Here is a 25933-nt window from a genome sequence, read left to right on the forward strand (position 1 = left end):
ATATTTCTCTTATACCTGTAAATCTAAGTCTGCAGTTTGTTTAAGCTATGAGACTAAGAGATCTAGTCTGATTTACACAGATGTTAAAAGTATTTGTCCAATTTACTTGAGTCTGAGCTGACATAAATTGATTTATTCTGCACAATTCAAAGCTTTTGAAAATTAATATATTTTTCATTAAGAATGGAAAAGAGAAATGTTGTTAAGCAACAGAAAAAAATTTATTAAGCAACAGAAACAACAACAAATGATAATGAGAACAGGTAACTGAGAAAGCCTATTACTCTCAGGGAGGGATTTGCCAGACCTTGTGTTTTTCAGTTCCATTTCAAAGCAGTTGGAACCGTGAAATTGCAAAGGAAATTCTAAAACGAGACAATAGTTGAAAGTGAATTTTAATACATTACACATTTACCATGTAATTCTTAAAAACTTTTTTTTTCAAAATTTGGAATGCCATTCTGACCTTCTTGATGGCTGAAAGCAGTGGCTGTAATTTAAAGAATTTGGATTCAGCTTAGTTTTAAATTCTTTTTTTTTTTTTAAAGACGCAACTGCCAATACACATTTTTTTTCCATGAAGAAACTTGGCAGTCCCAGATGATTGTGATGTCTCCTCAACCACATTCTAGAAGATAATTTTGGTGAAGTCATAATTTATTCCAGAGCAGTGTGTAAGATTAGGCAGAATAGTTTAAAAGTCTGAGTATTAATTTCATTCTATCACTAAAAAGTGCCTTTCACAAAATTGTATTTCCTTTTGAAATTTTTACTGGAAATATAACATCCTTATAAAAATAGGATGTATTTCATATGAAGTGTTTACTTACAGTCCCACCCAAAAAATTTAAAAACTCCCAACAAATGCAAAACCATTCTTCCTTCCTCAGTATTATCAATGTCATTAAAAATGACATATAGCACTTGGGAGAGGGTGGCTAAAACACAAATTAAGAGCTCAGCCCTGAAAGTTGCTCACAGTCCAGTCTCTAAACTTATGGTGATTTGAGGGCATTCATATACCAGATCTGAAATTCACTCCTCCCTAACAACACACAGAGTTCCCAATACATGCTGCATTTCTTGCAACTCACTGACAGCACTCAGTGGAGTTTTGTACAGATGAAATGCTTTCCAGAGCATTTTCTCTTAGGGTGATTTGATAGAGAGTCCCAGATTTTTTTTTTGTTTTTCTTTCCTGATAATGATGAAATATCACGGCCTAATTTCTTGTAGGTAGGATGTAAGATGGCAGTAAGACATGCCTTCAAAATGCTGACTTGGAACAGAAGCTTTCCAAGACGATAAGTTAAAACTATGCGTTTTCACTTTTTTTTCTGAAAGAAAAAAAATCTTTGTATAATCTGGGGTATTAGTTGTGGTAATTGAGAAGCCATTGTAGCACTCTCTTTTGCAGAACTTATTTGCTGGGTTAGAGTAGTAGTTGGAAATATCCCAAATACTGCTGTACAAAGGAGCAAGAAACAAAACCTCCACCAACCTTACACACAAAAGAACCAAGAAACTTCTCCTCAAGGAGGAATAGCTAGTCTTACATTCATAAAGATAAGATGAAGAGCTAAGCTCTCTAAAAGGATGTTGGTCCCAGCTCCAGAGTGCTTTCATGGGAGAGCCAGAGGAATCATTCCCTATCTTCTTTCCATTGTTACACCAGAGGCTTAGCTCCAGTAAATCACTACTAGGATTTCTGCTTCCTGGAAGAAGCTATGTCAGTAGCAGATGAAGTAATGATGCAAATGTAATTGTACCAAGTTTGCACTGAATAAAGATGGAGATATAAAGGGCAGGGAGGAATGGTGAAAACCTTCCATTGATCACAGTCATTCTCTTCATTCCTGGAAACACACATTTATCTTGATTCCCACTAAGAGAGATACAACATCACCCTGATTCACACAGGTAATGGAGCACGTTTCACTCAGTTTTATCTCTGAGAACCCAACTCTGTAATCAACTGATCAGGGAATAACATACAGCCTTTTTTTAACCTTATGTCTGCTGAGCCAGTGATGTCTGAATGTAAGATGAGATGAGCTGAGGAGCTGCACTGTGAATCAGCAAGCTGTGTCCCTAAGACAAAGACCTTCTCCTGGGAAACACTGCCTAGTCCTTTTATTAAGGAGTGTTACTGAGAACTCTGAAAAGTCAGCACCAAAAAGAACAAAATACAGATGTTGAGGGAATAGTCAGTTCAAACAACAGGGTAAGTTCTTGGTCTATGTATTTATTCATGGCAGGATCTCAGTCAACGCATTTCAATAAAATGAGTAATTATTGTGAGTCACGTCACTAATTACATCTGATACACAAAAAGGCTTGTGCAGCTCTACATATCAAAGTGCACTGTGAGCTCATCCAGTATGGAAATGGCTCACAGAGGAGCTCTTGTTACTGGTACCCGAACAATCAGGAAAAAAATGGGGTATTTGAAATGTCTATGCCATTTCTCTCTCATCACAATTTTTTAAACATAAAATGAAGATGTGTTGTAGAATAAAGGCAATATAACTGCCTACATAGAGAATTCAGCATTTGCCTTGGACAGGCAACACAAGAAAGAATTGTAATGACAGAGCAATGGAGTTGGCCAAGATAAGCTGCTTTCTTCTATGACAAGCAGAGAGCGCCAAGATGTGAAGAATCTGTCAAAATGTTCTAAGATAAAGTTTGATTTTTCCATACCACAATACATAAAAAAGCCAAACCATGGGCTGGTTCAGATACAGGTCAAATTGACTGAGTTCAGGAACATAAAGAGATTAAAGAAAGCAAGTAATCTCTTAGATAACAGATCTGCTTATTAGTGTTCAAGAAAAAAAACAAGTCTTCACAAATTTTGTCAAATTCAGACGAGCTCCTCATCCAAGAGTAGGATCAAATTTGTAGGCTGATAATTTGTTGCCAGGTAATTAACTATCTTTGTTAATTATCAGGCACCTTTGTTGCCAATAATTAACTACCTTGAAGACATACTTATTTGTGCTTTCCCATGAGGATATCACTTACAGTAATGTTATAGCACAAACAGAACTGGGCCAAACAACACCTGTGACTTCAGCTTCATTGCATTTTCATAACTGAAGTCAAACCACATGGCACAATTTAACTAAATACAGAAACAATAAATTATCCTCACCTGTACACTCATGCCAACAATAATGACAATGAAGCTAACTCAAAGACACTGCCACTGAAAAAGAGCATGAAAATAAGCAGATTCAATGTCATTTGGCATGTAGGACTTTTAACCATGGAACTCTAGAAAGAATAGAGGTTTTTACATAATACTTCCTTTTTTTTTTTTTTTACATTTAACTCATAGCCTATTCAAGCAATTCCATTTCAATACAAGATTTATTGCAATAAGCCTCTCTTTATTTCACAGAGAAATAAAGAAACACAAAAAAAAGCATGAGAAAAAAATACAGAGAAGGCAGAAGTCTAAAAATGACCCCCAAAGACCGTAAGTTACAAATTAGGCATTTGCCTTTAGGAACAACCGAAGCTGTCAATTCAAGACACAACTGAGCACAGTAATGGTGTACCCAAAATAAGGAGTTGAAACTGCTGGAGCAAATCCAGAGTAGGCCACAAAGTTGATAAGGAGGCTGGAGCACCTCCCTTACGAAGACAGGCTGAGAAAGCTGGGACTGCTCAGCCTGGAGAAGAGAAGGTTTGGAGACCTCACAGCAACGTTCCAGTACCTGAAGGGGCAACAGAGAAGCCAGAGAGGGGCTCTTTGTCAGGAGCTGTGGTGATGGGACAAGCAGTAATGGGCACAAATTGGAAGAGGGGGGAATTTAGCAAGAATTTTTGTATTGTGAGAGTGGTTAGACACTGAAACAGGTTGCCAGGAGGATTATGGATACCCCAACCCTGGCAGGGTTTAAGGGCAGCTTGGACAAAGACTTAAGCAACATGGTCTAGTGGGAGGTACCCCTGCCCATGCCAAGGGATGTTGGGACATTAAGATCCATTCCAACCCTTTATTTTTTTACAGCTTGTTATAGAATCACAGAATGTTAATCTTCACTACTAAACATTAAAAAAATTATATTTTTAGTTGGATGTATTTAAATAAAGCTTTTTAGATCTCCAGTGAGAGACAATTAAATTGGAAAAATGTTCACATCATTGATGTTTAGCACTTTATAAATTAACATTATTTAAGATCCATGAAGCTGTGAGAGCGACAAATCAGTTATTTTAAGAAAATATTACTCAGAATTTGCTGAAAATTAATTAACTTTACAAACATTCAAGGTAAGTTCTGCATGTAAACAAAATTAAACCATGGATCTCTTATCTCTCTCTTTTTCTTATTTTTTTTTCTATTTTAATGCTTTACTTCTACTTCATTTCATAAATAGCTTTCATTCCATGGACACCAAAAAAGATCCAATCAACTATATGAACGTAAACCTTTGCCTACCAGACTGTCATCAGCACAAAGTTCCTCAAATAATAAATGAACTTTTTATTAACTGTGGTAACATTAACATTACAATGAGGGATTGTTTAAAAACAAGTTGTACTGCTGTTGCTCAAGAGCTCAAGGAAAATGGTTCTCAATTCCTTTATTTTTCCTTGAGGGTAACCACAGGGGTTGCATTAAATCTTTTAAAATATGTTGACAGTTGAATAAGTGCTGCTGTTGCTCTGGTGACACTTTATGCACTTTAATTGTCATTAATGAATCTCACTGATACTTTCTTAAAAGTCCTTTACGTGTTCTAGTAATTTCATAACAAAGAGAAGAACAAAACTGTCTGCAAATTAGCCTTGATCCACTTCTCATATGGAATTTTCACTGCAGACAATAGGAGAATCTGCATGGGAAATATCTGCTAGACCAGACATTCGAGGTAGGAATGCATTAAATGTTCCCAGTGAATTGTGAAATTATCACTTCTTTGTGTATCACTGTATAAATTTAAATCCCAAAGAAGGTTTTAAAAGTAAGTACTCTATCTGCTTCAGCCAATTCAGAATTTGATGTTGAAATGGTATGGCTCAGCATTTTAGGGCTGCAAGAAAACCCAAAAAGTAAACGTGAGTTCAAATGAAACAAAGTCTGACACTAACCTGGAGTCTAGCACCTCCTTTCTTATTCTGATAATACTCCCACTGATTTCAGAAAGGCTTTTTCCCTGTCAACACTGAAGGATACAGGTCCCAATTATCTGTTCAGGAACATGCAGTAACAAGGAGGAGTGCATGGAGCTTGAGAAACCACAGGCACCACACTTGATCATTCATAAACAGATAAGGTAAGTCCTTTGCTATGAAGAGAAAATAAACTATGGTGCTTTAAATTGTGATAGGTGATTTAGGCAGATTAAAAATATCTATTCCAGAGCCAAGGAGCCAGAAGAGGCAGGAGGAGGGGGGAATAGTGTATTAATAGTGCAGGGAGACCTGTTGAGTCCGTTGCCTCCCCCATCCCAGGTTCCCTCACTCCTGCGTGCTCAATGGAAGCACAGCAGATGATTCCCAACACTGCTGCACCTGCTGCACCACAGGCTTCACATGTCTGCAATTTCAGAATCAGGAAAAACTAGGGCCATCTTTCTCTCTTGAGCTGCAGTGGCTCTTCAGGAACAGACACTGTACAAGTATCAGTGGCTTGAGCCATCACCCTTGGCCAGGACAATCAGGTCCTGCCCAATCGCCCCAGGCACACACAGAGTCTCTTTGCCTGATTCTCCACAGGCCCAGTGCCCTGAAAAAACACATCCACCCGAGTAAAGCAGCAGCTCAGCTCCAGGCTGACCCTTCCTTTCAGCTGAGTAAATGGCTGTACCAGGTGCAAAGCAATAGGAATCAGCCTCGGGGTTCTGTACAGCACTGCAATTTTCAAGACACCCAGGGTGCAGACAACAGTAAGTTCCACACTCACGTCATGCGCAGTTAACAACCTCAGCTAAGTCATGAACTACATTTTAATTAGACAAGGGGCCAGGCTTTTGATTTCAAAAATAGAAGTTAGGGTTGCAGTCCTTCATCCATTGAAGTTAATTGCAAAATCCCTATTATCAGGCTCTTGAGGTATTACCCAGGCGCACTTTTTAATTACATTTGATTCTTAATGAAGTAGATGGCAAAGAGAAAAGCAGCCTATGATTCAAATGATTCGCATTTTTATCTTTCCTGATGAAAAACAGAATAGGTCAAGATACTTGCTGGATTTTCCCATGAGAAATGCTGCAATGTGAATAAGCTCAATTGACTTGATCCTGAAGGAGCAGGTTAGCTTTGAAAAGCATCACTCATTTTCTCCTTCTGTATACACTCTACCCCCAAAACTTATGCAATGTAATTGTAGACACCAAGCCAAATCCAATTCAGAACTTGAAAAAAATCACTTAAGTATCCTAAGCTTGAATGACTTGTCTTTGTTGTCTAATGTCATTTAAAACATAAGGAGTCCTAATTATGGTTTTATTTTCAAACGATGCACTTTAAAAGAGTGACAATTCTCCATAAAAACTGACAGCTTCTCATGGCAAGGAGACTGCCAAATAACTTGGTATTTCTACATGATTTAAAAAAAATAAGTTATGAAGTATCACACTTAGCTACAGAACAATACAAGGTTTCACCATTTTCTATTACATTTCTACTCATGTAAGTAAACAAAGATTTATAGAACAGAAGTTCATACTACAGGTGGGGCCATTACCTTGGTTTGCAGAACAACCTGCAAACTCTTTTCACATAATGAAAGTTGTTTCTTACCATCTGGAGATCAGGTTTTAAAATAAAACTTCTGTTTATATATTACACAAAAAGTTTAGCTTTTTATTTCAGACATACTTCTTATATTATAAAACACACAATTCATTTTTTACTTTTATGACTTCAAAAGACCCAATAAAAATTTAGGACTTAAAAATGTAATTTATTTTTTAAAAGTTGGCTGTTAAGTATTAGGGAGAGTAAAAAGTCAGTTTTAAGAAAATCAGATAGTATTGCAAAGCTCTCTAACCAAGGCAGCCAAGGAAGGATACAGCAGGAAGAAGTGAGCCAAAGCTGTTTCCCCAGGGCTGGCACAGGGCACAGGGCTCTTTGGGCCCAAGAACCTTAGCAGACAAAGGGGTCACTGCACCATAAAGCTGTCATGGCCCCTTCTAAAGGAAGGAGGGACTACCTCCTTTCAGGGACACAGAAACTAAGGTTTAATTCAGTACATTTCTTAAATTCCTACATTTGGGATCTTTTCCCCTATGGCTGCTTCACTGTTTCAGCCGTGCAGAATACCTGTGATGAAACAAAATCTCTTGAGTTTCTGTTAAGACCATTTGCCTCACATTACAGTTCTTTCCCATTCACAAGGCTGAACATCTCAAAATCTGAACACTTCCTACTTCATGGTCATACCAGAGATCAAGGGAAGCTTAGATTACTTTCAAGGCCACCAAGGAGATGATGTGGAAATCTAAATCAGCCTGTTCTGCATAACTGTGGCAAACCTGCAATGTAACACACAACCACAACCAAACTTGCTTCTGTGTTGAGTTGTGCCAAAACAGTACCATCTCCACCAAAGTCAGTGCAGACTGTAGGCAAGAAAAAGAAATTCCTATCCCTACTTTTTCATTTGAATTCCCTTTTGGAACTCAATTCCTACTATTGCTTTTACTGGAGCCATGCTATTTTATGCCTATTAAGTACTGTATCCATCAATTTAGGGCCTCATAATCTTCAGCATAATTATTCAAACTCTGGCTGGTTGTTAAAGGTGTAACTTGGCAATCTCCTTCTGGACATCTCTCAGTCTCATGTTTACATAGTTATGATCATTGCAGCAAATAGAAGTTTGAGATACTTACTAGCTCTGATTATTTTTAAAGCAATTCTTAAACACTGTTCAGAGCACAGAGAATATTCCCAAGGCAGTGGCAGGGCATCCCTGCACTAATGAACCACAGAATCCATCCTAATGCAAATAGCATTGGTGCAGGAAACAGCAAGTCCCCACGTTTCAAAGACAATCACAAAAAAGGCAGAGGGCTGGAGAAACTCAATGCCCTTATAATTTGTGACAGAAAGTTTCAGCTCAGATTTAACAGACACTGTAAGCTGAAGAACACACACATTCTGAAGTCGTGGCTAAAATCAGCATTTAAGACTAGAAGAATAAGTTACTTTCGTATTTAAAGTAATACTGGGGTAATTGCAGCAATCAGGTACTGCTCAGCACTTCAGAAGTAAAAGAAACTTTCTTTGAAAATTATAATTTTCATTGCTGGTTTACAGTATGAAAGCATCAGTGATTGTTACATGCTATGTACATCTTACACAGAGCATGAAGTGCACAGAGAATGATATTTTTTCAAGGGACTCTGTGCCTGGGTAACTATTTTGCAAAACTTCAGACAGCTTATTTTCAGAATAAGAAGTGCTTCAGTTTGGTGCCAAATGAAAGCAACTCAAATCATTAATACTCTCCACCACATCATATGTTATAATTTTTCCAAACAAAATTAAGGATATGAAATAAACTTTTAGTTGTTAGTAAGTTCATAATAATTAAAATAAAGAGAAAAGCCTACTAATTAATAATTACATATTAATTATGCAGCTATAGTAGTAGATAGACTCTGGTAAAAGAATCAAATTTAGGCTGACAGGTGCCTCAGCAACACAAACCAAAAAAAGTAATTGTGGACACAGATCAAAAAGCCAGTTTCTACAGTTATTGTATATAAGGAGAAGAGGAAAATGTTCAATCATGGTATTTGTTTAAGAATGTTTGTCTTCTTTCTTACCATTGAATGTTAGGAACACCCTTGCTTGAGGCTGGGAAGATCCTTTTACACCGCTAAAGTAAATAAATATCCCAATCAACACGTTCACTGCAAGAAATGCCATCTCTTCAGATTTGCAACTTAATATCCAAGAAACGAAACCTGAAAGAGAGAGTTATGACATTACTCTTCTTATACCATCTTGTGGAACAAAAACAAAAAGTATGGAAAGCTTGTGTTGGAAGCCTCTTCCAGCTGAAGCTATAATTACTGATGTGAAGGAGGTACAGCACTTCTGTTTTTCCTTTGTGCATCTGAAAGTGGTTTTCCTCAGTCTTCTGTGCTGGCACAGGAGGAACTCTCTGCCTGTTAGTAGGAACCAACAGAGCCCAACTTCTGGCTAGGGCAGACAACAACATTAGACTCAGTTTATTTAAAATGAAGACAATTCCACCTGCTGGAAATATAATTATACTAAATGTCAAGGCAGAGCAAAGCAAGGACGGGAGATAAAGTTTCACGAATAAAAATCTGGCTGATATTTTTAGCCATCCCTCTCTCATGCTAAGGGGGGGGGCTTGGGTTGTTTGAGGTTTTTTTTTCTTTTTATAAAGATCTGAAATCAAAGGTGGTTGGAAATAAGCTTTAAGTTTTAGTAAGCTGAGCTCTCTAATCACCCTCAAGTTTTTCTTTAAAAAACATTCTGGCTATATAGGTCATTAATTTCAAAACTGTGAAACCAAAAGTATTTCAACACTCTTGAAACTGTTAGTCAACGTTTGCTTTTTGGGCTAGCTCCTTTCAGGATCCACACCTGCTCTCATTGACTTCTACAGGGCACTAAGGATCCCAGAGCTGGACAATGATACTACACTTGATACATCTGCTACTCCTCATGCACATCTGCTGGACTTTCATCTTATAGAGTTAGCTGCTGAGAAGCCTGAGCATCTCAGAGAATAAGAAAATACTCCAGAACTCCTACCCTGTATCTTTTCTCAGTCCAGGAAGCACTTGAGGTCACTGGAATCACTTGAGGAAAGTGGCTTTTCTAATTGACTTTGGACCAGACCCAAAAAAACCAGCCACCACAGTAGAAGCTGAATACTGCATATCTATATTACATCTGCTACTAAACAGCATCTCTCCAAAAACTGTGAAGTGTAAATTTCATTTCACCTATTGTAAGAACTTTTGTCAGCTCAGCTGCAAAAGTTAGAATACATAACTATATATATACTTCTTTTTGATGTAAACAGCCCTTCTACTAGACACCACTTTTTAGTTAACCAGTCAGCTGATATACATGATTTTATGACAACTGGAATCTGAAAAACATAACCCCTACACTAGAAGTTATCATTAAAGGCTATACATTTAATTGATGAAGAGACTTGTTACCTGTGCAGTCAGCTTACCGCTCTTCACCTCAGCTCTGTTCCAGCACTACAGTCCCTCCAGTGGAAGCCAATATTCCCACAGGCTTGTCCAGCCTGTCCCTCTGAGGTTCACACCTGTCCTTAAAGAGCCACCCCAGCACGGCAGGAATGAGCTGTCAGGCAGGGATGACTTGAGGTCAGCACTAGTTCGGGCTGGATCCACACCACTGACTGAGTGGTAAAGCCCCTATCTCATTACCACCTCTGCCATGCCCTATCCACTCACTGTAAATCACTTGGAAAGGCTTCTCTTTGCATCAGGACTCCACATCAAGCTGGGGGTGGGAAGGAGAGTGTACATGAAAGCGCAGAGCTCTGCAGCCCACACTCCAAACTCTCCTTCATTATTTGCTCTGAGTACTGAGAAATGCAAGCAGATCAAGTAATTCTACAACTCTTCTAATTGACAAAAACAACCTTGTCAGAAATTTGCCAGCTACAGATCGGGTCTGTAAGAAAAACATATCCATTCTGGCCCAGTTTCAAATTATCTCTAAGGGTCTGTTAACTAATAAAATGATAGTTGCAGAGTTTTTGCCAAGAACAATTTTTAAACAGGCTGCACAAACTCTAGCACTAATGTTGCTTTGTGGGCTTTAAATTTAAAACCTTGTGACTTGCCCATGGGATATCCTTTTACTTACTCCTCTTCTAAGAGAGAAATGGCATTAAATCCCAATAAAATTTGACAGCCAAAACAAATAGCCAATCACACAGAACATGTGGTTTAACAGACACAATGGGATTAGTATTTTACAGTAGTAGCACTATGCTTTCTTTGCAATATAGATAAAAAGTCAAAGAGGAACAAGTGTGCAGCTCTCCTTCTTCCTTTAAATAATACTGCAGGAAACAATAATAGAAAAACCCCCTTTCAGCTCTCTTTCCCTCCCATTCTCGTGCCTCCTGCCAATTCTAGTGTAATCAGTTGGAGGAGTGAAACATTGCTACATTTCACTGCTCAAATTGCAGATCTTCACCGTTAACACAGAAGTGACAGGCAAATATAAGATTCAAGTGCTGAGCAGCATGGCTCCTACCCAGCTGTTAGACACATAAATAATAAACGCATACAGTGCCAAAAAGGTACCTCAGGGTGTCTGACATGTGAGTTACCTAATGGAAATAGGTTTAATTACAGAGATTTGCAGAGCTGGTAACTGACAGCACATCGCAGGTTTGACTCTTGCTTTGGGCTTATATCCCAGCTCCAGCTCTCTTAATTTATCCCAGTAAGTCATGATACTATATTCAGCACGTCCAGTGCACATGATCTCTGCTGACAACACACAGACCCAAAGCCTTGCAAGTACTTAAAAGAATCCTACAGGACAGACAAAAAGCAGTGTCTAATTGCATTTCTGTTCTTACACTCCAGTCGAACTGTAAACAAACAGACAAACCACTATGAAAGTGAAGTAGTGAAGTTTCCCTGCCACGGAGGTCGCTGGCAGCATGTTGCATGGCTTTTGGAAAGTACAGTATCGCTTTGCTAGGAAGTGCTGTGCAGGTGTCATCTGCCATAGGCTGGGTCCTACCCTTAAATCCTCTAGGGAAAATCATTTGGCAGAAAAAAAAGAAAAGAAATTAAGGAGGAAAAAAAACCAACAACCCTGCCAAACACGGACTATGCCAATCTGGAAAACATTGGCCTGAACAGCAGCAAAATTCAACCATCAGAGACATTTCATCTGTTACAGAAAAGAAAGAGAACTTTAAGTTATGCTTACCCAGCTATTGGAAGCAGCAGTAATACTGATTTCTATCTGGTTTCTATCAGTTTAAAGACTCCACTCCTGCTACCAGAACATTTTAATTCCAAGCCTGGCTCACGGCAGAGGGAAAAATAAATGTTTAAAAAAAAAAAAAAAAAAAAAAAAGTAAAAAAAGAGAAAAGTCTCTCCTCGTGGTGGTTGCAAAGATACTCCCGGCTCGTCCGTACAATAATCCTGGCAGTGGACTCGCAGGCTCAGCGAGCGCTTCTCCCCTGCGCGCAACCACGCACCGAGGAGTGAATGGAGCGGCCGCGCGGTGCCGGTGCCGGCGCTGCTCTCCAGTTACAGGCGCTGCCCTGCCCTGGCCGCCGCTCCAGCAAGGCGAGGCTCGGCGGCCGCCGGTGCATCATTAGCTGAGCAAATAGGGGCTGGAGCTCATAAATAATAGCGAGGCCACACCCCGCCCTGCGCGCCGCCGGCTGCCGCCCGGCCCGTCCGCCCGCCCCAGGCAGCGCCGCGGGGCCGCTGGCACCGAGCGGGGAGCGTGGGGCGGCGGGGGCGGGCACGGCGGGCACGGGCTCCTCAGGGCAGGGCGGCCCGAGAGCTCCTCAGGGCAGGGCAGGCGCGGGTTCCCGAGAGAGCAGGGCAGCCCAGGGCTCCCCAGGGGGACACAGCGGCCCACGGGCTCCCCCGGGGAGCACGGCAGCCCAGGGCTCCTCAGGGGGCACGGCACCCTAGGGCTGCCCGGGGGGCACGGCAGCCCGAGGGCTCCTCAGGGAACACGGCACCCGAGGGCTCCCCGGGGGGCACGGCACCCGAGGGCTCCCCGGGGGGCACGGCACCCGAGGGCTCCCCGGGGGGCACGGCACCCCAGGGCTCCTCAGGGAGCACGGCACCCTAGGGCTCCTCAGGGAGCACGGCACCCGAGGGCTCCTCAGGCTCAGGGCAGCCCGAGGCTCCTGAGGCACGGCCCCCGCGCCCGGCCCGAGCGGTTCAGCCGCGGCAGCCCCCGGCCCATCGCGCACTGTGCGCGCCCGCGTTGGGAGCCAAACTGGCCGGGAAAGTTTGTATCGCGGCGGGCGGGATGTGCCGGGGCCGCCAGCGCTGAGCTCGGGCCGGGGCAGGCGGGGAGCGGCGGGGAGGCCGGTAGGTGTCACTGTGCAGAGGGAATGAGAGCGCGCTGCTGGACGGGGAACCGGGTGGCAGGCAGACACCTCGGGGGGGGCTCTTCACCCCACTCCCCTCGAACTGTTTCTTCTATTTAAACCTTTAAAAGTGAAGAAGAGTAAGAGAAGTGTTAGAACAGTGGTTAGATTGATCCAGGTATTTTAGCCCAGCTTTCAGAAGCTTTTTTTGCAGATTTTGGGAGCTATATTTGCTCAAGCTCGATTTTCCCCAAGATACGCTGAGCAGTCTTTCCCATTTGCTGGCATTTGTGCTCTTACAACATTGGGCCAGCACTGAAAATTTTACCCGAGGTGTTGACTCTGTTAAAGCCAAGGATTTTCCAAGCAACATCACTTGGATTTTGGCTTAGGTTTTCCTAAATCATCTTGCGAGCATATTCTGTGCTGCTCTGCTGGGTGCAAACTTCTTTTGGCTCAAGGTTTTCACCTTTGCAGAGAGAGATGGTGTCTGATGCAGCTGAGGCGGTGAGGGTCGCTCAGCAGTGTACTGACACAGCAGGGCTTTGAGGGAGCACATCTCGTGGGGCACTTGGAGCCATCTCCCACAGCCAGAACTATGTTAACAAGTAAACAAGTCCCCACAAGGAATGTGCACATGCTCATGTTAGAGTTTTGTTTCCAACTATTACACATTCTGGCCATACTAACCAAAGCAGTCAATAATAGTGGTGGTGTTATAGTCAGATATCAGGGAGTAGCCTGAATACAGCACCCTGACTGGGCCAATTTTGTCTGTACATGTGGATGTCTTTTTGGCTTGTGTTTATCAGTTATTTTGTGTAAAGCTCATTTGCACGAGTTAGGGTCACACAAAGCTGGTGTATCCCAGGCTTCAGTGCTGGGTTAGTTAGTGCTTTCTTCAAGCAAGAAATTCCAATATTGTATGACACTTACCATCCCAGAGGACACAAAAGTATGGGGTGGTCCATCCTCTGAAATGAAAAGTCAGATTTGCAGCTGATGCCAGAAAAGAAATGGATCCAGAATTTTTAAAAGCTTGATCTATTTCAGATTATGTCTTGAAGGTTAATTAGCTGATGCCTTCAGATGTACCAAACTCTTCAGATCTGGAGTCCTTAAAAACATTGGTGCTCTTCCAATTCTCCTTAACACAAATGAACTACACAGAAATGTGTGAGCACTTGCTGTCCCAGAGAGCGGTTTAGACTAAGCCCTCAGTTCTCTCCATGGGCAAGCAGTGTGGTTGTGAACATGATGCTGCTCATCCTTGAGTTGTGGTGATGTTCAAATGCCTCAGTCTGACAGCAGCGCCCTGCCAAAAGGAGAAGTCACTTTTTTGCTTTGGAAAATCCCCACAACTAAGTGCAATTAGAGATTGTCACACAAAGCAACAGAAGTGAATCATCCAATCCAGTGTTCTCCCTCTTGCTGTGATCTACACAGAGTGATTCAAAGGAAAATGCACAGAAAGCCACAGAATAAATATGAAAACCTTTGTCTTTTAGGAGATTTTGGGGAGTTGTGTAATGGGAAGCAATACCAGTCAGAGAATAAAAAGAATGTTACCATGAAATACCAACACTAGAATTTATGATGTTTCTGACCTCCCCGAATATTTTTCCTTTAATAAAAAAAAAAATACTTTTTTTCTTTAATAGTAAAACTTATTTTCTAGGTAACAGCACAAACATACGCTTCTTAAAATAAAGAAAAAAGAGAAAAGAACATGCTTAAGTATGAATCAACATCAGTGTTAAAGTCACTTGTGTTTGTCATTTGTGTATGTATGGACACTGCAGAGCCATCTGGCTATCTGCACTTTTTCTTCACATGTGCTAGCTACATTGGAGATAAAAAGGTAAAATGGAACACTGAGGAAAATTATGGGGCTTTCCAACACTCCCTCATGGACTTTGGGCTTACAAAATAGCAAATTAACTACAAAGACACAAATGCAAAACTTTTAATCTGTGAGATACCATCACACTCATATCTGATAGGCAAAGCCAGAGTATGCTAATTTTAAATAGTAAATTGAAACAAGAACAAGCTTGCCATATTGATTTATTTGTATTTAACATGTGCATATGTGCAGGTCAGAGCATGATAATTAACTTTAAAAAGCAGTTTGAACTTCACAGCTGGGCTAAGAGAAATGGTTAAAGTTTTACTTTAGGTGTTTTGTAATAGCATGCATTAGCTTCAAGCAAAACTCATGGAATGGAAATTACTTCTCCCAATTATGAGGTGGGGTTTCAGCATTTACTGGCATGAATCAGCCCTGTGAGTTAAATCAAAAGTATGCAAGACACTTACTCTCCAGGCTGGGTATTTTACAGCCTAACATGGGGATGAGGACAAGTGAGTTGGACTGTGCTTTGCAGCTGATTTTTAATCATTCCTCTATTACACAAAGTGTACAATGTCTTGTACAATTTGCTTCTGGTTCTGATTTCTTGCATGTGAGATTTATAACCAAGGGCAGTTATTCCAGGTCACATCACATGTGTGAGGACAGAGTCAGGCTCTCGCTCAGATTCGGAGTCAGTGCAGTTCTGACTTTGGCAATGTTATCTGAGCAAGCAAATCCTGCTGGCCAAAACAAATAGAGCTGATTTTGTTGTATCTGTGCATAGTGTTTGCTTCTTACTCAAACAAGTCATCCTAATGGACCCAGGCCTAGCTTTAGACCTAAACACAAACTATAGCCAGGAATAAGAAAAACAAGAGTGGATTTGGATGTTTACGTAACATATGGGCTTTGTGGTTGGCCTTTTTTTTTTTTGTTATGTTTTGTTTTGTTTCCCCTCACTTAGATTTCAAGCTCCTGAAGAAATGAATATACTGTAGGAGGCATTAGGACCAGAAGGAATGCAGGTTTAAAAGAAGGCAGGAAGAATGATAAGAAGGAGAAAGACAGGAACCTTCTGAGAGGCAATTGGATGATTAAAGGTGGCACAGTGGAATAAAATCAAATAATTTACTGAATTAGCAACAACTAGCCAATATGAAGATCAACAGGCTGGATAATCAAATTCTACTTTGAACACAAGCACAGATCAAGACAAGATCAAGTGCCAGCTATTATGAAGAAAAATGTAATGAAAGAATAATAAAGTGACCATCAAATGGAATTCATTCCTCCTTAAAAATCAAAGGAATGCTGTATACAGTAAATGTCCAGGTTCCAAGTGATGAGAAAAAAATGCTGTTAGCACCTGTTTTCTCTGTCTTCATTTATGAGTGTCAAATCACCTTAAAGAAATGCAGGGTCATTAGGTAATCCAATTAATTCATCATTGTTTATTTTTTTTCTTACAGTTACAAGAATAAAGGAAGTGTGAAATATATCAGTGCTTTGTTGTGGGAAAGCTATTAGGTGTTTGTTTTGAAGGTGTGCTCATATGAACAGCTATTATATTATTTTTCACAACCAATAGTTCAAAGATTCAAGAGATAATAAGGATAGAGCTCCTGGTGATACCACTGTGGAGATGGCATAAGGTCCTTGGACACAATGTGCCCCAACTTGTCTATGGGTGGGTCAGTGCCAGACTGGTCATGAAGAGTGAAGCTTCTTCACCAACCTTATAAAACTGCTGGCATGTAACTAACAATAAGCTGTCAAACTGAATTAATCAGTTTGCTTCTTAATGCTTAAGGTTCTGTGAAAGTCCATTTTCAGGAGATAATTTGTCTTTTCAGAGTTTAAGAAAAATTAGGTGCTTAGGATCAGGACTGGTGTAGCCATGTAATGAAGTACTATTACCTGGATGGGAACAGAGGAAAGCATTACGCTCTTACCTTGATAAAAGTCCACTTGTCTCATTAAATAGACCCTTCTCTGAGTGGCTTCCCTGGAAGTCGGTGAGCCAGCACTTCATAGTAACTCTGCCCTTCAGGAGACTGTGATTTGGACAAGGTCATAATCAAATCAGTCCTTCTGTGCCTGTACACAAGATGTGAGCATGTCCCTGGTATGCTACCAGTCCTTCATGCTTCCCCCTTTCAGTATGGCAACCACATTGTTGCTGTTTCTAGGAGAAAGACAGTGTTGTAGTCAGATTTTCCACTTTTTAACCACTATGACTAAATGAGGTCAGTGATACAACCAGAGTCACTGTTCTTGCACAAAGCTGCATTTGAGTTTTTAAGAAATCAAACAAGTCATCATTATTTTGCAATTTGATGAGTAAGAATATGTATAATGAAGACTTGAATGAAAGAAAGGAAAGGGTTTTTGATGCACCAAGGATGGCTTCAGGCCAAGCAAGCTACAAATAGAAGAAAGCACAAATGCATAGAGGAGGCAACAATTTGTAATCTGTGCATTGGAAGGGCTTGGAATGAAGGTCATACAGTACAAGGAGTTCTTTAAACACATGGGGAGATGAAGCAGCAGCAGTTATGGAGCTTTTTATCCAAATAGACAAATGGAGGTAGGATGGGAGGGAAGGCAAGGGATTACTGCAGGATAGAAGGAGCAGTGACGTGGCCCTGGGTGTCATGGCCATTTCCAGCACATACCACTCTACAGCCTTGTACTTGATCCATTCCTGCATCTACAGGGCTCACAGCACTCGAGGAAGACTTCTCACTCTCTTGGAAGGAAGTTTTGGAAAGGTATCTTTTTATCATTGATTCAGTGTTTGTAGAGCATTGTATGAATTACTGTTGGTGGGGAGGGTTGGGTTTATTTGTTTGTTAGTTTTTTGTTTTGTTTTTAGTTTTTTTAAATAAATAAATAAAAAAAGAAGGCTTATGATTTTTTTTCCCTATTCAGGTTTTAAACACACTCCTACAAGCTTGATTATTGAAAACCAGCTACCCCAGTCTGGTTCCAGATAATATACCAGCACAGTCCTGTTTACCACTATCCTTCCTCTTCAAATCAAGAATAATGACTGCATACCTTATAATCTTCGATTTGTTTTGTTCTCTGTAAGCACCAACACTAAGCTTTACTGATGGTATTTGCCATCTAATTGCTGACTAAATATTGTTTGCATTCTGCAGGCTGTTCCTTTAGAAGAGGAGCAGAAGGACTATTCTTTGTGTGCCTTGTCCTTCCCTAAGCATGTCCTCTGGCCACTGTCCCATTCACTGTCCCTAAAGAAGTTTTTGCTATGCAGAAGACATAAAAGGGCTTGTGTCTCCAGATGAAAGAAGAGCAAAATTACTTACAAATTTTGTAATTTGAAGCATGCCTGCCAAGCAGAGCATTGACTGAAGCAATCTGAATAATGCTGTACCCTGGAGATGTCAAGGGTCTGTGCATATGGGACCAGAGAATGCTGAGGAATGGAACCACCTCAGAGATATCTCCTCTCCTACAAATCAAACCTGATCCTTTGCCTTATGCCCTAGCTCTCAGTGGAGTTGGGATTTTAAACCAGATCTCTCAAGTAACCCAGTATGACCATTCTTCCATTTTCTTGAGGAAACCAAAGTAGCATTGGCTATTTTAGTGTCAATCCAATGTACGCTTTAATTTCCCCAAAGTGGAAAACATTGAGATGCTATAGAATTCAAGTTGTAATCCTTTACCACAGCATTAAGGAATGCTTTCTTGCTTCCAGCAGACTGATCCTCGTTTCTCAGACTGGCATGTTGTCTGCTGTGAGGCAAGGTTTGTTTCTGGAATAAGCATGGTACAGCTGGGCTTGTACTGATGTTTTAGGTGCAATGCTGACATTTTTGTCCTTTGTTATACAGATGCCACTACGTTCTTCTAAGCTCCTAAAGAGGATAAAATTGAAGCTGTGCTTTTGATTGTGTTCTGTGCTGTATTCTTGACTATGTGAAGTCTGAGGAAGTATGGCCTTTGCCAAGGTAGAATCCTTTGTCACAAGTGCCTCCAAATGCTCACGATTCCAGGGGGACAGGAGCTCTGCTTCCCTTTTTTCACTGTCAGTGCAGTAGAGGTTTAGAGAGGCTCTAGAAATGCTTTTTGCAGTCTATTAAGTTGTCATACTTCAGTCATCAAAACCCTTTTTGAAAGCTACCCCACGGTGTTCATTAGAACGTGTTGCATAAAAAGTCTGAGCAAACTCTTGGCCCGGATGGTCGAAGCTGATGAAGGCAATGTGTGTTCACTGGGGTTTAAGGGAGTCTGCTGAGTTCTTTCTATGGTTTTTGGGCCTCAGGACAACCAGGATATGGGTTAATTTAAAATAACATTAAGTCATCAGCTTAAAATCAAATTTTATTAATAAAAAAAGTACTTAGAAGTAGTAATAGACTCTGACCTATGTATTTATTGGCTATTATGGATTGGAGCTACACTTTATTGCTATTATTTTATTAGTTGCCTACTCAAAGTTAGCACAGGATTGATAGAAGCCCTTGATGCATCCAAAATACAGCATCACATCTCACATTATGAACCAAGCCTCAGAATTTGCTATCATACTGAAAAGTTTCCATTGCTTTAAATTGGTTCTTGGTTTTTATTGAGAGAACTACAGTTGAAAGAGAGCCTATGTTTTTTTGTTTTTTTTTTTTTTTTTTTGCTTGAGCAACAAAAACCTTCCACTAAATATTTATCTTTTTTTATATAAATGTCTCCAGAACATCTGCTAATTGAATCTTTATTTGAATTCATTAGCAGCTTGTTTTAAGCCAAAAAAATTAAAAAATTAAAATATATAGTCTGGATGGCAGCCAGTACACAGTATCTTCTCCAAAGTTACACCTTTTTATCTTAAATTCAATTTATTTTCCATTATTCAAAGTCAAGAGTAAAAAAAGTCAAAAGACAAACACTGTATTAATGCAAAATACTTATTAAAAACTTAATTATTTGCCATTTTGCCGTTACTAACATTTGAAACATTTACTTTCACTACTTCAAATTTATCTTAATGTATTTCCAAAGTATTGTGAAACTCGAGATAAACATTTCAGTAATTATTCAATGCACTCTTGCCTGTTTATTCCTTGCAGTTTACTTATATTACTAACACTTCCAGAAATGAGTTAAATCCTTTGTTGCCAATGTCAATAAATATATGTATAAAACATGCTTGTTCTTCCCTTTATGTATATTCAATTTCATTTAGCAATTGCCAAAGAACACTCCTTAAAATGTTCTGAAAATTAGTTCCTTATCCTATCCTTATCATAATTGTTAAAAAACTGCTTTTAAGACAGGTTTTTCCTCTCAAGTATTAGAGAAGTGGAGGAAGTATAAAGAAGGAAAAGTTATTGTGATGCATTTTGACTTTAATATCATGCACAGCATAATTTTCTTTGTAACTATTTTTCTTTCCAGGCTAAGTGTTGTTTTGTTTTGATTTTTTTTCTGGACATCAATTTATCATGTAAATGATCTTAGACCAAATCAGTTTTTTGGAAATCTCTAAATTTTGCCATAAGAGGGCATTATTCATGCATTTAGACTAGAAAATGCATCTCAATACACACATACATTATAGAAAATGGTAATTATCTACACTTGTGAACTAATGAAGCAAAAATATTAATACTTCTGTAATTAGGACTATCTTAAAGAAGTTACTGGGACTGGGATAGTTCACTGTCCTGTATTCTTTTCCTATATAGCCTGGAGATGCAAGAGGAGAGCAAAGAAGAGGCAAAGTACTGCTTTTGCAGTCTGCAAAAAATTACCACAAAGACAACACAGCCAAAAATTACCACATAAGACAACAAAGCCAAAAGTTGGTGTTTCAACCTATGGACACAATTCAGGAAGTATGCCAAGGCATGGTTAGTATTAAACACTTGTTCTTGCCCTCCAAGAAAATGGAAGAGTTAGAACATGTGTAAGACAAAGGACATGAATCCCTACGTTCCTGCTAAAGAAAAAAAAAAATTAAAAAAAGGAAAAGTACTTAATCCTGAGCTTCTAACATTTTTTATGAGTGATGTAAGTTGTGAGAATGGGAGGAATGCAGAGATGTGCCGTATCAAAATTTGGATCTGAGAAACCTTTGAGGTGGAAAAGAATTGTCTTTTCTCCACTCCCCACCAAAAAATTCAGAGTAGAATTTAGATCCCAAAATACAATGTAATGGCTTCTGCTAACGTTGGTGAATGTTGGAGTGTTTCCCAGAAAAATAGAAAATCTTCATTCTGGATTTAGAAACAAACAAAAAAATATACGCTAAGTGGAGTGTTCAGAGCCCTGAAAGTCTGTTACCATGCAAGCTGCATTTGTGTTCTTGAACAGAGATGGACTTGGGAGTGCACACGCTGGGGGTCTTGTGTAGGGATTGACAACATCTCATCCTGTGCCTCTTCTCTCAGGTATTGAAAATGTCTCTAGACAAAGATTTTCTAGTGTCATCCTCATCCACCCCAATCACCAACGGATCCTTTCAATTCTGAGTCTCTCAGAACATAATTTTCTGATTCAGTATTATTTAGCATCTACGAAGGATGTATTTCATTGTCCCATTTCCTGGAATAATGTACTATATCACATGATCACTACCTTTAAATCCCTTTCACTGACAGTTATAAGGAAAAACAATGTGACAAGTAGAATATAAACTGCTTTCAGATATGTTTTGGGTATTCTCCAGCTTGTAATTTCTTTTTTCCATTGGCACATACCAAAAATGTGCAGAGATCTAGCAGTAATCTGTTATTTTCAGAAACTGGTAGTTGAAATGTATAACTGAATTTGGTCATTTTGTTATCTGTGCAGTTTTAGGAAGATATTAATTAATATCAAAAGAATCCTGTAGGAGAAAGATTTATGAGCTTTGAATTTCAATCCACTTCATCTCTGCATGGACATTATATTGAGGTGAAAATCCAGAACTGCAGTTGGCATGAAAAATATTATTCTGGTGAAGCCAGTAAGTTCACTGAGTTATGAACTTACAAATAATTTGTGTTAACACCTGCGTATCTTTTTAAGAGCTCAGTACGTTCCCCAAGGCACTAATACATCAGTGTTAACAATGGAATCCTTGCTATTAGAGATGAAAATAATACAAATTAAATTCTGCATCTGCAACTTCAGATTTTTTAAATTTTCTCCCTTCTGTTTTGGGGAAAATGACAGGAGTTTTGCAAAATTCACCAGATAACAAATAGTTGGAATGATAAACTACAGCCCAGATAAATTCCAACATTTAAGCTGGTGTCTTTATTTGGAACAGGTTGAAATCATACAGCTCCATGACTGGCTGATTTTAGGAGTGCTTTCCTCGCTCCACTTGTGGAGTGACTATTGGAGCTGCTTGTGTGGATTTACATACGTGCCAGAACAAAATTGTAACATTTTTATTTGTCATATATACCAGCAGCTGCTCCTCCAAAATACTTCCCGTAATTTTTTTTTTTTTTAAATCTTTGTTGATACTGCTGTAATTCTAATTGTTACCTACATACTTGAAGATCAAAAGCAATAAATGGCAAAAGGAACTCCGCCATGTAATATCCTTTATACAGCTAGCAAGTTTACATTATCTTCTTTACATTATCTTCTAGAGGTAATAATTGCAATAAAATGGCAGTGTACCTTGTCTGTAGTTTTAATTCTCTATCAGAAACATTGTGCATCCTGGGAACACATATTTGCTACAGGTTTCAGGGAGTTTCAGTATTTTTCCAGTATGCATCTCAAGGATTTTTTTCAGTACCTTTAAACTCACAACTGCTTTGTGAAATTTTATTTTACGCATTTTATTAGAATTTTTTTGGAAACGGGCAGTTTCATGTACGAAACTTTCATGTATGAAAGAGCTATTACTACTTTCTTAGAAGAAAATATTTGTTAGCACTTCAAGAGTCACTCCTTCAGTCTCTTCTGTGTAATTGATCTAAAGGAAAGCTGCAGCCTTCTACAGGCTTCAGACTTGTACCCAAGTGTCCCATTCTCCTGTGTCTACCTGGTAAATGTAACTAGTTTTATTCAGTCTGGTTCTGGTAAAAAACAAAATGAGAATATAAAGAAGTATCTTCTGTTCACTGTTGCGGTTCTGGACTAAAAGCAAACAAACAAACATTTCCCCAACCCACACCCCGGCAAAAACCTGATACGAAAATACAGCTCTTAAGTTTCTTCTGTGATATTGATGATCAGTTCCTGTGTGTCACAACTTCACCTCCCTTCCTATGTTCCTTGGCTTTACCTCGCACAGAAAATGAGACAAAGAGGCTTCCTCACTGCATTTTTTCTCCAGCTTCTCTATTTGAATGGGAAACTTTACAGAAAGGATCTGTCTCTTAATGCCTTTTTCACCTAATGCTATATTGCCTTTAGGTGTTTTCTTAAAGCTAATCCATTATGACTCAAGGAAAACTGAAAAGCTTTTAAGAAGCCATCAGCAACATCCAGTAACACCAGAGGCATACCTGTGTTTTTGATGTCATACAAATCTGCTTTGTCAGAGACAGTGTCACACATTTGCTGTATTTGTGTGAGAGATCTTTTCAAATCCTGAGAAGGCATGAAGTTAGCAACCTGCCTGAACTTGGAGGAGGTCACTGCAGGAAAAAAAGAATATTTATCATGAGCATTTTCTATCGTATTTCAAACTCAGTCTGCAAGCATTCAAAGAACAATTCTGATATGCAAAAATCCTCAAATCTTTTAAAGTGCAAATAGATACTTACGAGCCATCTCAAACAGCCACAGGACTCATTCAGGCTTATCTTTATCTTTGGTTAATGACTGGTTAAAATATTTTTGAATAATGAAGCCATTGTCAAAAATCAAGTCTATTCACAAAAGGTGCTTGAAAAGAAAATTATACTCAAGTTGTTGAATACATTTTTTATTCTGAATAGTTTGTCAGACTATTTGCATCTAAGGGAGGACGTTGATTTCCTAGGTGGTTTTAAAATACATGGCACTTTGTAAATATTTAAAGATGCTAATTTTATATTCTTATAATAGAAACTAATTTTGGACGCCAATCTTTCAAAGCATCTTTGTTAATGAGGAGGTATTTTGAAATCTCTGCTGACTACTTCACACCTTGTTTGGTGGTTTACACAGGTGCAGGGTGATGTAAGTCACAATCAAAAGAAAGTAATTTAACTTTTAAGGGGTTTGTTATGTTCTCTTTACACAATTGTAATAGATGAGAAACATGTGATTTCCATAAATGGAGTTAGTAATTTTATGGCACAGAAACAGAATTTGTATACAGGTCATCTGCTTTCAGTGAGCAGCTCCCTCGTCCTGCACACAGTCTAAAAAATGTCCTTTTTATATGGGATGTTTTAGTATGAGGGAATCAAACAAATTTGGGTTTGGGGGGGAGAGGGTTTATCACTTAGATTCCCTTTAGACAATACATCAGCTGTTATTAGTAAAAAAATAATCTGTAAATAACAGCATTGACGGGAATTCCGAGTGAAAGTTCACTTTCTGAAAAAAGTCACAAACATAATATCTAGTTATCATCATAGGCTCCAGAGAATTAGAATTAAAGTATGTTTTAGTAGCATTTGCAGATCTAAAAAGCATGTTGAGATCAAATTACCAATAAAGTTTTCATTTTTTAATCTCTAATCAAAAGAGTTTCAAATCCTTTGGTATTTAAAATATACAGAGAATCCTAGACATTACAATGCTCAATTCTTTCAATACTGCTTCATGCCCCTTTTCTTTAAAGTCAACATTTTCTTTAGAAATTTCTCTCTGAGAGTGAAACAAAATCTTCAAAGCTATCAAAGCTGTTGCTCTACATTAGTAAACTTGTACTCTATAGGAAACAGCTGAAAGTGTTTTTTCTTTCTTCATAGCTGCCTAAGTCATAGGTTTTATCAGAACATCACGTAAAAATTTGGCTATCTGTTGGGGATTGCTTAAATTAAGAAATTATACTATATATTATATCTTAGTATCATACCATATTATAATATACATAATATAATCTGTATGTATAAAGGAGTGCATGGGTTTCTTTGTAAATTGTATGCATGTTAGCACAGTGCTACTCACCTGTAGTCACTGGAATTATCTTGTTGACAAGTTCTGTCACATAAAAAGTGAATTTAACTAAAGTGCAGAATTGCAGCATGATTTAGGTTTGCAAGGATTTAATCTCATTCAACCCCCTTTAAACGTGGGACTAACTGGAGTTAAATCCAGCCTCAAAGTAGGATCACATTGCTCCTTATCCCATCAGCTCTTGAAAACCTCCAAGGAATGATGTTCAGTCACCTTAGCTGCCTGCTCGGAGAAGAGCTCATAGGCACCCTTGTAGCAAAGGTTATTTCCTCTTGTCTAAACTGGAGTTTCATTATTGCAGTTTTGGTCCATCCTTTTCTTGATCACCCCTTTCCTTCCACTGTGCTCCAGGAAGAATAATCTGCCCCTGTCTTTGCCTCTTCCTTTTGTGTAGTCAAGCCTGCTATTTGATGCCCTTTTTCTGTCCCATTTTCTAGTCCTGTTTGCTCTTCCTTGACTTTAAGCCAGGATTTAAGTATCAAACTTTGATCAATTCTGTCACAGCTAGTGTCTATGAAGCAAAGCTTAGGACAGTGTGTGAGTGGGGGGAAACAAAATTTTTCTTTTTCATATAAAAACAGCATTGGGGTATTTCTGAATCCAAGACTAAGTGAGAAAAAGAGCCAGCAGAGTTGCCAAGCTGTGCACAAAAAGGCAGATGCAGCAGATAGTTAAACTTTCTGAGAGTAATTTTTTAATGCATGTTTGAATTTATAATTGAGGGCTGCTGTTCATAGCACAAGAGTATATATGAGTAGTCTGTGAATGAATACCTCACTGGCAATCTGGCCAACTTTGTGTAAGGGAAGTGAATTGATGAATATATATCATATGTTTAGATTGTGTAAGTGGATGCAATCCTCAGCAACTTCAGAGAAGCCGTCCTTGTTTACACCAGCTAGGAGCTAGCCTTGTGCATATAATT

At 39.2% G+C, this 25933-nt stretch overlaps 1 protein-coding gene across 1 annotated transcript in view; it reads right to left on the reverse strand.

Moving 5' to 3' along the window:
• Positions 1–12321, reverse strand: part of SEMA3C (semaphorin 3C) — a 115263-nt gene extending 102942 nt beyond the window's left edge. The window contains exons 1-2 of the mRNA XM_056516150.1: positions 11941–12321; positions 8793–8933 (exon numbers count right to left, since the gene is read on the reverse strand). Of these exons, the coding sequence (XP_056372125.1) occupies positions 8793–8895 (103 nt within the window). The 5' untranslated portion in view covers positions 8896–8933; positions 11941–12321. The remainder of the gene's footprint in view (positions 1–8792; positions 8934–11940) is intronic.
• Between the last annotated feature and the right edge of the window lie 13612 nt (positions 12322–25933).

Source organism: Oenanthe melanoleuca, chromosome 1A, assembly GCF_029582105.1.
Source record: "Oenanthe melanoleuca isolate GR-GAL-2019-014 chromosome 1A, OMel1.0, whole genome shotgun sequence".
NCBI lineage: Eukaryota > Metazoa > Chordata > Aves > Passeriformes > Muscicapidae > Oenanthe > Oenanthe melanoleuca.